This window comes from Quercus suber, unplaced genomic scaffold (genome assembly GCF_002906115.3).
Source record: "Quercus suber isolate HL8 unplaced genomic scaffold, Cork oak 2.0 scaffold_361, whole genome shotgun sequence".
In the NCBI taxonomy this organism is placed as follows: Eukaryota; Viridiplantae; Streptophyta; class Magnoliopsida; order Fagales; family Fagaceae; genus Quercus; species Quercus suber.
In genome coordinates, this window is record NW_027069813.1 from 280,729 (window position 1) to 295,658 (window position 14,930).

Below are 14,930 nucleotides of genomic sequence, written 5' to 3' on the forward strand. Positions count from 1 at the left end.
CAATACTTGCGTAATGCCATTCCCCAAGCATACTTCATGAGGCTAACATCAATAGACATGCCCCCATAATTCATGATCAAACTTATTAATACACCAATTGAAGAGACTACCATCAATAAAAATGCCAATTTACAATAATGAGAAGTATCTCCTAAGCCCACTTCATAAAGCCGGCACATAAGATAATTTTCAGACAGTTAAAAAGTCCGGAGCAGCCAGATAAGGTAATTTTCGGACAGTAATAGTCAATAAGACAATAAAAGTCACGACATTATATGGAAGAAACAGCTATCAATTTAAATGACTAAATGAGAGAGAAAGTAGTTACCATTCAAAACTATACATTATTGTACACTATACATCAGAAAATTGTTAACAGTACTTGCAAACCAGAGCAAAGCAGATGGCAGAACCTCTATATACAAAGAAAAGCACTCAAAAGCCACAATTTTGCTATTTATAATCCTCCCCTTTCAACTAATTATTCTCCCTGAGTTTATACAAATTGTCAACGTATTCTTCTGTGTCCCAAAGGAATGAGCCAAAAGCAACAGCCTCCAAAACCAACCTCTTCAGACTAGAAAATGAAGTCAAGATCACCTCATCATTCTCAACTAAACCTGTCTTCTCATCCCCAAAAAGTGCACTACTGTGACTCTCAATCAAGTTCACAGCCTCCTTAGATTTAAGTTTTGCACATCTCTGCAATGTCTCAGGATCAAACCCCATCACATAACATTTCAATGGTTCAAGTTTCATTTCTGAGTTACTTGACCCTTGACTAAATGACACAGATTGTCTGTTACTAATACCGCCAAAGAGAAGGGTTTCCAATCCATAAGAACATTGCTCTTGGAAGTGAAGGGAGGGCCTGTGACTGAGATGAAGATCCTGGTTTGCCAAACCTACGGTTCGTTCCAAGCAGTGTCTCAACAAGGCGGACTTCAAAAAGTAGCCATACAAGATGGATGCCACATATAATTGGCCAAGCATGAGCCGTGCGATCTTCGTTGTTGCCCAATTTTCTGTGACACTAGAATCTGCTCTCAAGCCAGTGACAGCACTGACATGTTCCTTAACCATATCCAAAACCTCCAAGCTGTGAATGGACTCCAGCTCCCAGTCCTTTGAAGGCCATATCTCTAGTCTGCCATTATAAATGCATCTAGAAAGCCTTGGAACCAAAGGGACTTTGATTTCAGAAAATTTATAAAATATTGACAGGTACATGACATCTTGAACAGCTATTTGGCACTCATGCTCCTTTAGTTGTGCAATCCTCCTGGCATTCAGATATATTTCAGGTCAAATAGAGAGAGAGAGAGAGAGAGAGAGAGAGAGAGAGAGAGAGGATAAAATACTTTTCTTCTGGTGAATATATACAAAAAAAAAAAGTTCCAAAAATGACTATTTCAGTCCCCAAACATCAATTGAAGATCAGTACTAGTTTGTTTAATGTAGTGAAAAGTGTTGCTTAGCAGAAACCCTCTACATTGGTGAGCAATTTTAGCTATAACCAGCACAATCAACAGTGCAAGTAGAACCCAAGTGTTCCGTAGCCAACTATTCATATGGAAAAGGGGGATGCAACACATTTTCAACAGGAACCAAACACTCTGTTCTACTAATTTAACTATTCTGTTACAAAGGATTATGTTGTCCTTTTAAGCAATGGAATTCACCATTATAAGGCTCAGCATATGATATACTACACTAAAAATGAGCTTCAAGCATTTGATTTAAATTTCTCTTTTGTTATCAATACATCCTAAATAGTTTTCAGAGTTTAAGAACATGATATTGAAATATTTAATCGTTGAAATTCTAACACAGCAAATGGTCAGGAGCCAGACATTAGTAAAGTGAAAATTAACCATATGATCCCAACTTTTTGTGGTTCTTTAATAAAGGAAGACTGCAAGACTTTTCAGCCGCTTAAAGTCCAACATATGGTACACATTCACCTACATCCAGTGAGCTGATATTAACCTCAAGTATTGGTTCTACAACATCCAGGAAATTTTTGAACTTGCATCTTAGCCATCTATATATATATATATATATATATATACATTTTAAACTCATTCAACTGACAGAAAGTAATACACATTCAAGAGGGGCACAGGGTGGAATACTTGGTATCCATCCACAGGAGCCAGGTGAATGAGCAGGTCCATCATAAGACCATGGACAACTATTCTACAATTAATTGATATAGACACTACACCTCTCCTACAGTGAGTTTGTCCACACATGATCACCTCCCATGCAATCAGTGTCAATCATGTAGAGTATTAGAATAGCAGAAACTAAGAAGGTTGTTAAATTACCGATTATCCTAAAAGTTTAAGCTGTTATGTTATTGATGATGTCTTATTGCAAGTCATCATCAAGATACTCTAAAATATTTAAATTTACAAACAAATGGCACTTCTCATTTCTTCCATAAGCCTGAAAGTTCAAATGAGCATCGGATTAAAATTTCTTGCTAGCGTGCCCATAAAGTTAGTAAACTTTATATAGCAGGAGAGGTTTCAAATTATTTCTCTCCATTTACATGACACCTAAAGTAGTTATAAAGCATTGAATTGCAGTCCTTCATTGAACAATCTTTCAAATTACCAAAAAAAAAATGTAAACCAATTGCAACTGAATTCATCATGAGTGGCTTCAAATCCAGTAAAATACTGTTAGGTGCTCAAGTTAGGTTCCACACTAAGCTGTTAACAGATCTTATCATCACTTGAAAGGGGGATCAGAAAGACCATTTCATGATCCAACAACAACTGGGTTCACAAATCCAACCATTTGATTCAATTCCAAACTCACAAAATTTTACCACCCACAAGATTTGAATGAAATCATATGGATCGAATTATCAAAACAAACTGATGTTGTCACACATGATCTACAAAATGCAACCTATCATAGAGTTGATCAAATCCTAATTCACAAGTCAGATATTATAAGAGACCTAATCAATGGTAAGAAAGGAAACAAACCTTAAGAATCCAGAATAGGTCATGCATTTCTCTAATCAATCTTGTTAGTTACAACAAAGTTAAAATTGTCTCTAAAATGTCACTAGTACAAGACTCATAATCTTTCATACAGACATGATATTTCCTTAAAAAAAAAAAAAAAAAGGACCACCTCTGGCAAAACACAAATTAAGAAAATCAATTGTTCTATTCAATGAGTGTCCAAACCAAATCTTTGTTTTAATTAGCAGTTTCCCATGCCCAGAATGAAATTTATTTAGGTACCAGGTCATGTCAAACTAGAACACCTAATCTTAGATATATGTCTCAATATAACGGCCTGCGTTTTGATGTAACAAAGATGTCATTACATGAGCACATGACAATCGATATAGACATTACTTATTTCAATTGTAAGCTACAAAAATAACCGGTCGGTTAGAACCCATGACCTTATCTTCCATCCATCCATTCTTGTGGGCATTTGAGTTAGAGCTCATTGGCCCAACCAAATTTGTGACGGGACGTTTTCTTGTATAATAATTGCATAAAACGCCTCCCTCACATACGGACAGGTCTCATGTTTGTGGGTGGTCCACATTTATGTGAGAGCAACATATGCAACTGTTACACAAGACAAAAAATCTTATGGAGGACCCGCGTCATGGTTTTGCAAGCTTACTTTTCTTTGCATTTTCAAATTGGCTAAAATATTGTTTTCATCTCGAATTTCGATTTTTCATCCCTAATCTTTTTAAAGAGGTTCCTTCGATAGTTTATGGGTGAAAAGAAATTTTTTCCAATAATTTTTAAACGATAAGGACAAATAGCTTATTTAAAGAAGTTCTTTAGCTAGTTTTTGGGATTTCAGAAAAAGTTAGCTTATAGCTTATTTTTACTCCTTGGTCTCTGTTAAGTGAGTGGGTCTCATTTGAGTCCCATTGCTTCGCTTTGTACGTACAAAAAATTTCAATTTCAATAAAATAAGTAGTTTTCAATCGGATTCCTAGTATAAAATTTGCAATAATTTGGGAGCGAAATGAACTTCAAATTTGGTACGTGTGGATAAATAACAGATTTCAACTTTTTTGGAAATAAGTGTGAGTGAAAAAATTGTGTGAAAATAGTTGTAACTTGTTTAAAAATTGAAATCATGCTCTCGCGTACCAAACGGACCTTAAAGGTTGAAACAATATTTTAGCCTTTCAAATTTAAACCACATAAAAATAAAAATCCCAACGAAAGAACCAAAGAAACTCACCAACTCATAAATTAAAGTCAAAGGCCAACAAACTCACCGACTCCACATAGATACGTGTAAAAAAACGAGTAATATATATTAAAATTAAGGCTAAAATAACCAAAAGTTTTTTTTTTTTTTTTTTAATTCCCTAAACTTAAAATTTCGTTTTTCAATATTTTAGCCTAAAATTAAAATATATAAATATATACTTTTTTTTAATAAAATTAAAAAAGGTAAGAAACCTAAACCTGTGAAGGGAGGCTTCGTCAGAGTGAGAGCTGAGGAGCATACGGGAAACGGCGGCGTTTCGATCATCAGCCAAGAGCTTTAGTTCTTCAGTGACAGCCACGTGGAACAGCTGCCTGTGATTCTGCAACACACTGCTTAAAAACTTCCCCGCCTGTGACCGTTGCTCTAGCGGCGAGTTCAGGCTGCTATTGCTATTGCTACTGCTAGAAGACGACTCGCAGTGGTGGCTAGCGCCGGCGCTGGCAATTACGGAAACGCCCCTGGGCTTGAGGGAGACAACAGTGGGCCTGGTGGGGAAGCTGAGGGTAGTTTTGGGAGAGAAGTAAAAATAAAGTGAGCGAGAAGGGAGAGAGATGGTAGCAAGGTCCATCAACTGATAATGGGATTTTGGGATTTGGGTTTCTCTGTTTTTTTTTTTTTTGGGGGATGAATGGGAAGTTCTCAATGATTTATATATGTGGTAGTGCTTATGGATAAGTACTTTTGACTTCTTTTTGGTACCTTTCTCGCACTCGGACTTGGAGTGTTTATGGGGGGATATTTATTGGAGAGAGAGTACAACAAAAACTCTAATTATATCAAAAATCGAATTTTGGGAAAAAGTATGGTAACTTTTACAATTTTTTTCCTTTGATTAGTTTTCTTGAGCTTCAAGTTTTTGTTTTTATGGAGTCCATTGAAAAGCAGTTTATTTAATTGAAATTAAAATTTTTTATTAAAAATATTGTAAATAAAATAAAAAATTAGTTGTAATAGTACTATAAAACCTATGAATAGTATTAAAAAATACAATGAGATATATGAATAGTAATAAAAATAAGATAAATAGTAAATTTTTTTTTTTCAGCCAATGCCAAACATAATCTTAATACTTGAGAAAATATGAAAAAAGCAATGAATTTTTGTTTTGAATTATGGGTTTTTAACCTTAATTTGGTTCCTAAAAGAAAAGAATTTTTTGAATCTAAAAATAAACTAGTTTCAAATATATATTATATTTTTTAAATTAAGGACACGTGATAGCTTATATGACAAAAAAAATAATATTTTAATATCATTGTTATTTATATATTATTTTAATACAATACCCAAAAAATTAGAGAATAAACCAATATATTTAAAATGATAAGGACTATTTTCATGGATAAAATATACATTAGGAACCAAAATCGTAATTTACCCAATAAAAGGCTTTTAGATCTTTTACCTATGTTTCCGTTTCATTAAAAGTAAATTTTTTATATAAAAAAAACTCTTAGATTTATTTTATTTTATTTTTCCTTACTTGCATTAATTTATTCTTTACAAATAATAACTTGTTATATCAACAATTGTGAAATATTTTTTAATAGAGATTAAATCATATAAGGATGGAGTGTAAAACTCATGTTTTACATCATCGAATAAATAATTGCCACATCAGCATTTTTCTTAAAATTCAATATATCCTACCACATCTAATAACATATTAATAAATTCCCAATTTTGTTGGATTTATATATGGTATTAGAATTGATTGAGTGTAATTATGTTTATTCTTAAATATGTGATAAGATGATGTGGCATGATGCTGTGACATGTTAGGCTTGAAGGGGTAAAACATGAGTTTTACACCACATTTTTATAGAATTTAATCTCTAAAATAAAACATCTCATAAATATCATCCGGATTGAATAAAAAAGATTACCTTAATTTATAAAACGAAAAAACTTAGGATGTATGATCTTTCTTCTTTTTTTCAAAAGTAAAAATTATGAGAAATGAATGTAATAATATAAAACAAATAATACAATTTCTTTTACATTTTTTAAACTTTTAATAATTAAGATTTAAGATAGTAATTTAAAACTATTAGAAATTTGATAATAGAGATTTAGGTAGCTGCTAAACTAAAATAAATTTAATAAACTTTTAGGGATAAGTTCCTTTTATTTATCTATATATATATTTTCTCTTGCAAATTAATATAATATGACAAATTTTCTTATAGTGAACATGAAAGTTCGATCGTGATTTACCATTCAACTCTCTCCTTTTGAAAGGTAGAGGAGTCACATCCGTGTATAATTTGGACACTACGGCGGGCACACTGGAATTTTGCCACCCCGGCACACTGTAATGTAATGGACCAGATATTTTATTCTTTTGTGGAACTGGAATTTTGGCCTTTTTCATTAAAAAAAAACAAAAGAGAAGGAACTTAGTCATCATATTATTATTATTCATCATCACGCAATAAAGAAATAAGAAAAATATCTTGATAAGCTTCAATTATTGTGAGAATGCGACAACCAAGTAATAACCCTTCAGTCACTCTAGCTTATCAACCAAAAAAAAAAAAAAACCTTTCGGTCACTATTAATGAGTTTGAGTTAAAGAAGTTTAAAGCATATGTTGTTTATTCAAGAGTTAGATCATTTTGAAAATATATCACTGTCAGTTTCTTTAAGACCTTCTCCTCACTCTTCGTATGTGTGTGTATTAAAATACTTAGTATTCTAAAAAAAAAAAAATTAAAGAAAGTCAAAAATTTTTTTAAAAAAAAATAGGGGGTTTAAATTTTCTAGTTCAACCAATTCATATTTTACTTTTTTTTTTTTATAAATTAACAATTAGAGAGGAAGAATTTGAATTTTGAACGGGGAAGGTATAAAAAATGTTGACTAAACTCTAAAGAGTCTTTATAATTTAACTTGTTGCACCTCCTCCTTTGTACATAATATGGAGAGTTCAAATTTCTCTCTCCATTATAACTATCCAAACTAAAAGACCTTATGAAATGAGTGATATTTATAAATTGAATAATATCAAGTACAATCTATAGCATTGAACCGTATCAATATTTAGTCCAAGTGGGAACCAACTTATAATAAAAATAATAATAAAAAAAAAAACTACATAATTTAAACCCTATCATTTTGGGGTAGTCCAAATTAAACGCTATAATTTTAAAAGTATTAATTTAATCTCTACACTTTTAAAAAAAGTACCAAATTAAAACTTATAGTCGGAATTGGAAATACCGTTTAGAGAGAGAAAATTCCCGACTTATCACAAGCTGACACATCATGCTACCAAATCTAAAAAGTTACAGCCAATTATAAAGTACCATGTACTGCTACTAGGTTTTGCTGTCACTATTCAGAAACCAACAGAAATTTGTCAAGTATCATTGAAATAGGGACATAAAATGCATGCAAAAACCAATCACACATCGGCGCGTGCAAGTAATGACATAAGCAACTTGATGCGCGTAAGCAATAACACAGGTAGTCCAATCAGGTGCTGACATGTGTCATCTTAAAAGCCAAAACATTTTGGTCAATCAAAAGATGCCACGATTCTTAAAGCTCCTCTAATCAAACTGTGACACATGTCACCAATCAAATTTCGCCACATGTTGCTCACCCACCACCAAACTCCTATAAATAGAAACCTTCCTAAGGCATTTAGACACACCAACACATCTTGGAACACACACCAAGACATCTTGGAAGACACCAAGGTATCCATGCCACAAGCAGTATCAAAGAAGATTCAGAAATACAGAAGCTCTACTAGAATCAAGCCCTGAAGCCTTCAGAAACTTAAAGAATTTCAACCTCGAATACAAAGAACATTCGTACTAGAATCGTCCAAACTACCTGCCTAGACCTTAAAGTTTGCTGGAATCAAACTCAAAAGCCTTCAAAAACTTCAATAAACCACAAAACAGCGAAGTTTTACGAATTCAAGCCCTACAAGCTCCAAAGAACTTTTGCCACAAACTTTCAAATACGAAAAACATTCGAAGAGAAATCATCCAAAATATCTTCCTAGATCTCAAACGTCACTGGAATCAAGCTCAAAAGCCTCCAGAAACTTCAAGAAACCATAAATCAATGAAGCTCTATGGATTCAAGCCTCTAAAGTCTTGAAGAAATTCCACCACAAACCTTCGAAGACAAAGAACAAGCGAAGAACACGCGAAGAACGTGAAAAACAAAGGATTTCTAATAAGCTAATAACCAAAGATTCATTGTAATTTTGTTTCAAAGATCTTTGTGCCATTCTTTAGCCAAATTGAAGGATATTTGTTGTTCAAATCAAAATCATATTACCATAATTCCAATCAACAAATCTTTCAAAGAGATCGAATTAGAGGATCACTCTTTTGTAATTATAGAGAATTGTACCACATATTCATCAATACAAATTCGAATTTGTGAAACTATTTTACTTGTTTGACTTTATTTCAAACTCGAAATTTAGTCGTCCACACTGTTATAACCTTAACTTCAAAAAGTGGGAGGGAGAAAGAAAAAATTGAGAGAGAAGTGAGAAAACTGGATTCGTCATAAAGAGAGAGAAAGGTAGGACTACTGATGCCGGAGGCCACCGCCGTCGCCAACACCAACAGCCTTCCCATTGCCACCAGTAGAAGAAGTAGTTGTTGGGAATTTAACCAAAATTCCAACCTGTGAGAAACAAAAAAATAGAGAAAACACACGTCAAAGAAAAAACAATCACACGCACAAGACAGTATTTACGTGGTTCGGCAATTTGCCTACGTCCACGGAATTGTAAGGATTTCACTATTATCAGGGAAAAATACAAAGTGCGGCTACAGTGTTTTTCTCTCTCTCTAAAAACACAACAGTAGTAGACTTAAAAACCCTAATTATAAAAGCGGCCTTTTATATCCTACTTATAGGGTTACAATGGGCTAGGCTAAAAATAAATTAGGCTCCACAAAGCCCAACAAATCTCCCACTTGGAGACTAGTTCAATCATCAACATCAGCCGCTATCCTCCAAAAGCAATCCCTCATCCTGCAACTCATCCTCCTGTCCTCAAGCTAGAAGACCAATTGAAGCTGCACACAGCTTCAACTTCTCAATAGTGACACCCTTAGTCAACATATCTGCTGGGTTCTTAGATCCACATATCTTCTCAAGTGTTACCAACTTATCTTCAACAAGGTAACGGATAAAGTGGTATTTTGTTTGTATATGCTTCGACTTTGAATGAAAAGTTGAATTTTTGGCAAGAAAGATTGCACTCTGACTGTCACTGTGTAGAATGCCCATCTCCTGCTTCTTACCCAATTCATCTAAGAAACCATGTAGCCAAATCATCTCCTTTCCAGCTTCAGTTGTTGCAAAATACTCAGCTTCTGTAGTAGACAAAGTACCAATCTTTTGTAGATTTGAAGCTCATGATATAGCTGTACCACCCAGAGTAAATACAAACCCAGTAGTACTCTTTCTACTATCAATATCGCCAGCAAAATCAGCATCTACATAACCTTGCAACTTCAAATTTGCACCTATGAAACAAAGACATGTATCTGATAAACCCTTCAGATATCTCAGAATCCACTTGACTGCCTCCCAATGCTGCTTTCCAGGCCTACTCATGAATCTGCTCACAACTCCCACTGCATGTGCAATGTCTGGCCTTGTACACACCATAGCATACATCAAGCTGCCAATAGCTGAGGCATAAGGCATCTTGCTCATATGGTCCCTTTCTTCTTCTGTCTTCGGTGACTGTTCTTTGCTCAGTTTGAAATGACTACCCAAGGGGTGCTCACTGGTTTAGATTCATTCATGTTGAACCTGCTGAGAACTTTCTTCACATACTCTGACTGTGAAAGCTTCAATGTACCATTAGTCTTGTCTCTAATGATTCTCATACCAAGGATTTGCTTTGCAGCTCCTAAATCCTTCATTGCAAACTGTTTTGACAATTGCTTCTTCAGATTATTAATCTCCTCAATACTAGACCCTGCAATGAGTATATCATCCACATACAACAGTAAAATGATATAAGAATTGTCAAAGAATTTAACATAGCAACAATGATCAGCTTCACATCTCTTGAACCGAATTTTATGCATAAAATTGTCAAATTTCTTGTACCACTGTCTAGGAGCTTGTTTTAGGCCATACAAACTCTTTCTCAGTTTGCAGACTAGATTCTCTTGTCCCTGAACAATAAACCCTTCTGGCTGAATCATGTAAAGGTCTTCCTCCAAATCACCATGAAGGAATGCTGTCTTCACATCTAACTACTCAAGATGTAAGTTTTCTGCAGTCACCATTCCAGCACTAGTCTAATTGTTGACATCTTCACAACTGGAGAAAATATCTCTGTGTAGTCAATGCCTTCCTTTTGCTGGAACCCTTTAACAACTAATCTAGCCTTGTAACGTTTGCTACCATCATGCTCATTCTTTATTCTGTATACCCACTTGTTGTGCAAAGCCTTCTTTCCTACTGGCAATTTAGTCAGTTTCCATGTCTGATTCCCCAACAAGGAATCCATCTCATCCTTCATGGTTAACTCCCACTTGCTTGAATTTTCATCTTGCAAGGCTTCATCATAACACTCTGGCTCACCACCATCAGTCAATAGTAGATAATTTAAAGCAGGTGAATAACGCTGTGGAGGTCTAATGTTCCTGGAAGATCTGCGGACTTCAGCTACAGGTGTACTCTGATCTACCTGTGAATCTGCATTCTCCTTATTTTTTCACCCCTTTTCTGGACAGTACTTTCAGTCAATCCATCTAAGTTGACAAACTCAGATTTCTTTTGATCTATCTCTGCAATATTTGATACTACAGTTGACCTGTCCTTGTACATAACCTGTTCATTAAATATCACATTTCTACTTCTGATGATTTTCCTGTTTTGTTCATCCCAAAACCTATAGCCAAATTTCTCATCACCATAGCCAATGAAAAAACATATTTTAGACTTAGCATCAAGTTTACTACGAGCATCAGAATCAGTTGAACATAAGAAACACAACCAAAAACTTTTAAATGGGAAAATTTTACCTCTTTACCGCTCCAAACCTCCTCAGGAATTTTGAACTCCATGGGAACTGATGGCCCTCGGTTTATCAGGTAAGCTGCAGTGCTAATAGCATCAGCCCAGAAAGTTTTTGGTAGTCCAGCATGCAACCTCATACTCCTAGCACGCTCATTAAGAGTTCTGTTTATGCGCTCAGCCACACCATTCTGCTGTGGTGTCCCAGGAATGGTCTTTTCTATCCTAATTCCCTGTGCAGCACAATACTCACTGAACCCTCCATCTATGTACTCTCCTCCATTATCAGACCTCAAACATTTTAGTTTTAAACCTGTTTCTATCTCAACCATGACCTTCCACTTCTTAAAAGTTTCAAATACATCAGATTTATTTTTCAGAAAATAAACTCATACCTTTCTGCTTGAATCATCAATGAAAGTGATGTAGTACCTTGAACCTCCAAGGGATGCAACCGGAGAAGGCCCCCACAAATCAGTGTGTACTAACTCCAATTTTTCTGCCTTCGGTGTCCTGTCAGTTTTCAAAAAACTCACCTTTTTCTGCTTTCCTAAGATGCAGCTTTCACACATGTCAAAATCAATGGACTTCAATTCTGATAGTTTTCCTTTTGACAGCAACATCTTCATCCCTTTCTCACTCATGTGACCAAGCCTGCGGTGCCATAGGCTTGTATCAGTACTTGCATCAGCAACTGCAATTGTGTCTCTTGGACTTGAGGTCATATAGAGAGTGCCAGTCTTCTTTCCACGAGCCAATACTCTAACTCCCTTTGTAACCTTCCAAGTATCACCAACAAATAGTATTGCATGCCCTTCATCATCAAGTTGTCCAACAGAAATCAGATTCCTCCTTAGGTCAGGAATATGTCGAACCTTCTCCAGTAACCAAACAGACCTATTGGGTAACAATATCCGGACATCTCCCATACCCACAACATCCAGGGCTGAACCATTAGCCAAATACACCTTATCAAAATCACCTGCAGCATAGTTCTGTATGATTTCTTGGTGTGGAGTGGTATGAAACGAGGCTCCTGAATCCAAAACCCAATCATCAAGTGGACTGTCTAGATTTACTTCCAGCATTGTACTTGTTGGCCTGATCTAGATTTACTTCTGTTCTGATTAGTATTTCTGGATTTTGATTTGCCTCGATTTGAATTTCTGTTATTACCTCTGCCTCTTGTCTCAAGGTTTAGGGCAGAACCAGATCCTGAGGTTTCACCTGCATCTCTTCTGCGAATCTCCTCAGCCAGAATTAAATCTCGAATATCATTGTACTTAAGCTTTTCCTTTCCTGTAGAATTACTTACTGCCATCCTCATTGCCTCCCAACTGTTTGGCAAAGAAGTCAAGACGATCAGAGCATGAATCTCATCATCAAAATCAATTTCTACAGACGACAATTGATTTGTGATAGTATTAAATTCGTTCGGATGTTGTGCTACTGATACATTCTCTGCCATCTTCAAATTGAACAGTTTCTTCATCAGATGCACCTTGTTGTTTGCTGACGGCTTTTCATACATACCAGACAAAGCCTTCATCAGATCTGCTGTGGTCTTCTCCTTTACAATATTATGTGCAACAGACCTAGACAGAGTTAACCTGATAACTCCTAGTACCTGTCTGTCAAGGAGAGCCCATTCATCAGCCTTCATTGCCTCAAGTTTTGTCCCCAAAAGAGGCAGATGCAATTTCCTCCCATAGAGATAATCTTCAATCTGCATCCTCTAATACGCGAAGTCTGTGCCATCAAAATTTTTTATTCCAGACGCCTTTCCTGCTTCCTCTGCCATTGCTCCCACTCAAACCTAACCCTAGGCTCTGATACCAGTTGTTGGGAATTTAACCAAAATTCCAACCTGTGAGAAACAAAAAAAAAAAAATAGAGAAAACACACGTCAAAGAAAAAACAATCACACGCACAAGACAGTATTTACGTGGTTCGGCAATTTGCTTACGTCCACGGAGTTGCAGGGATTTCACTATTATCAGGGAAAAATACAAAGTGCGGCTACAGTGTTTTTCTCTCTCTCTAAAAACACAACAACAGTAGTAGACTTAAAAACCCTAATTATAAAAGCGGCCTTTTATATCCTACTTATAGGGTTACAATGGGCTAGGCCAAAAATAAACTAGGCTCCACAAAGCCCAACAGTAGTGACATAAATATGAGGAAGTTTTCGCATCAATGTTGTTTTTTAGCTGTGATTTAAAAAGTGTATAGGGCTGTTATTATGTTTAGTGGTATGGTACCCAAGCAATTCCACATTTGCTGTTGGTGAAATTGTATCCTTGTCTTTAGAGCTGCATGGGAATGGCTAATGATAAATACGAAGTTAATGAAAAATGGGATTAATTGCAAATCAAATTCGTGTTGATAGTAAGTTGCGTTAAATTCAATTGTAAAAGAATAATATTTTGGAATTTCAATGTCCTTGCCATTGCTTTCATCTTCAAAGGGCAGGGCCGGCTCAACAATTTTGGAGGCCTTAGGCGAAAATTTTAAGTGGATTCTTTTTTTTAACTTTAAAGTCTAAATTTGTACAAATAAAAATTAATTTATTATTTGGTTCAATAAATTAGTATTACTATAATACAAATAAGTTGATATAATATACATCAAATAATTAATTGCTGTGATAATTTATAATAATTGATAAAGTAAGAATCTGCATTAAAAAAATGTGATAACTTATTAATTAGTATGGGGTCGTGTGGGGGCCAACTTAGTTTAGGCCTTGTGATGTGTTGGGGCTCGTGGACAAGATTGCACAGTGCTATGTACATTGTACAGTCTTATCCTATCAAGTTATGTGCACTGTTGTTGTGCAGTATACTGGATTTTAAGATACAATGTGGCTTTTTTAATGCATTTTATTGACCAATAAAAATACCTAAAATATTTTTTTTGTAATTAAAATATATAGATAAATATTATATATATATATATATATATTTTTTTTTTACAAGTGGGGGCCTTTTTTTATTTGGGGGCCTTAAGCAATTGCATCAATTGCTTATATGGTTCAGCCGGCCCTGTCAAAGGGTTGCTTAAACTGGTATTCTTCTTAGTATTTTCTTTATCTTCTTCAAAAATCCACAACAGTAGGGAAGATTGTCGTTGTCGCCACCATCAGAGGTGGCGGTGGTGGAAATGGAGATTGCATCGACGTATCTTAGCTTTACAATTAGCATGATTCATTAATTTGGGTTGAAATCAAGTGTCATTTAGTCTATAAGAAAAAATAATAACAATAATATTAACTAATTGCTGCTTCTGTTACTATGTTTCCAGGGGAGTCTAATTCCATTTTTGGTAAAATACTGCATATACCCTTGCTTCTTTTTAAAATGCATTTTATAAACTTAAAAAAAAAAAAAAAAATGATACAAATCCCTTTATTTGTACTTTACGTCAATATTAATCAATAGGCTCCTTTAATACGATTGGGATTGTGTTGTGATATGTGTGTCATTGTCTTTTTAGTAACAATCACCTTACTCTCGTGAGTAATTTATTTTAATGATTTAAATATAGCATATATGTTATTAATTTGAACGAAAAGAAAATGAAAGTAATGCATAAACTAATAAGAAGAAGAATTAAAAGTTGCTACTTTAGATCCTATT

The 14,930-nt window shown here is 34.9% G+C and overlaps 1 protein-coding gene across 2 annotated transcripts; it reads right to left on the reverse strand.

Moving 5' to 3' along the window:
• Window positions 1–309: 309 nt before the first annotated feature.
• On the reverse strand, window positions 310–4,974 carry LOC112010514 (UV-B-induced protein At3g17800, chloroplastic). Of its 2 annotated transcripts, none has more exons than XM_024042861.2 (2): window positions 4,473–4,974; window positions 310–1,282 (listed from the first exon to the last, which is right to left on the reverse strand). In XM_024042861.2, exons 1-2 carry the CDS (start codon window positions 4,841–4,843, stop codon window positions 478–480), a joined length of 1,176 nt encoding a protein of 391 aa, XP_023898629.2. In that variant the 5' UTR covers window positions 4,844–4,974; the 3' UTR covers window positions 310–477. The 2 variants fall into 2 exon arrangements, with proteins under 2 accessions (XP_023898629.2, XP_065616354.1); XM_065760282.1 differs by lacking the exon at window positions 4,473–4,974 and adding an exon at window positions 3,003–3,126.
• Window positions 4,975–14,930: the final 9,956 nt, after the last annotated feature.

Bases quoted from the DNA above. Each gene is read 5' to 3' on its own strand.
- LOC112010514 (XM_024042861.2), bottom strand. From the start codon at position 4,843: ATGGACCTTGCTACCATCTCTCTCCCTTCTCGCTCACTTTATTTTTAC. The intron at 1,283-4,472 runs GTTTAGGTTTCT...TCTGAATGCCAG, and splicing joins GACGAAGCCTCCCTTCACAG to GAGGATTGCACAACTAAAGG.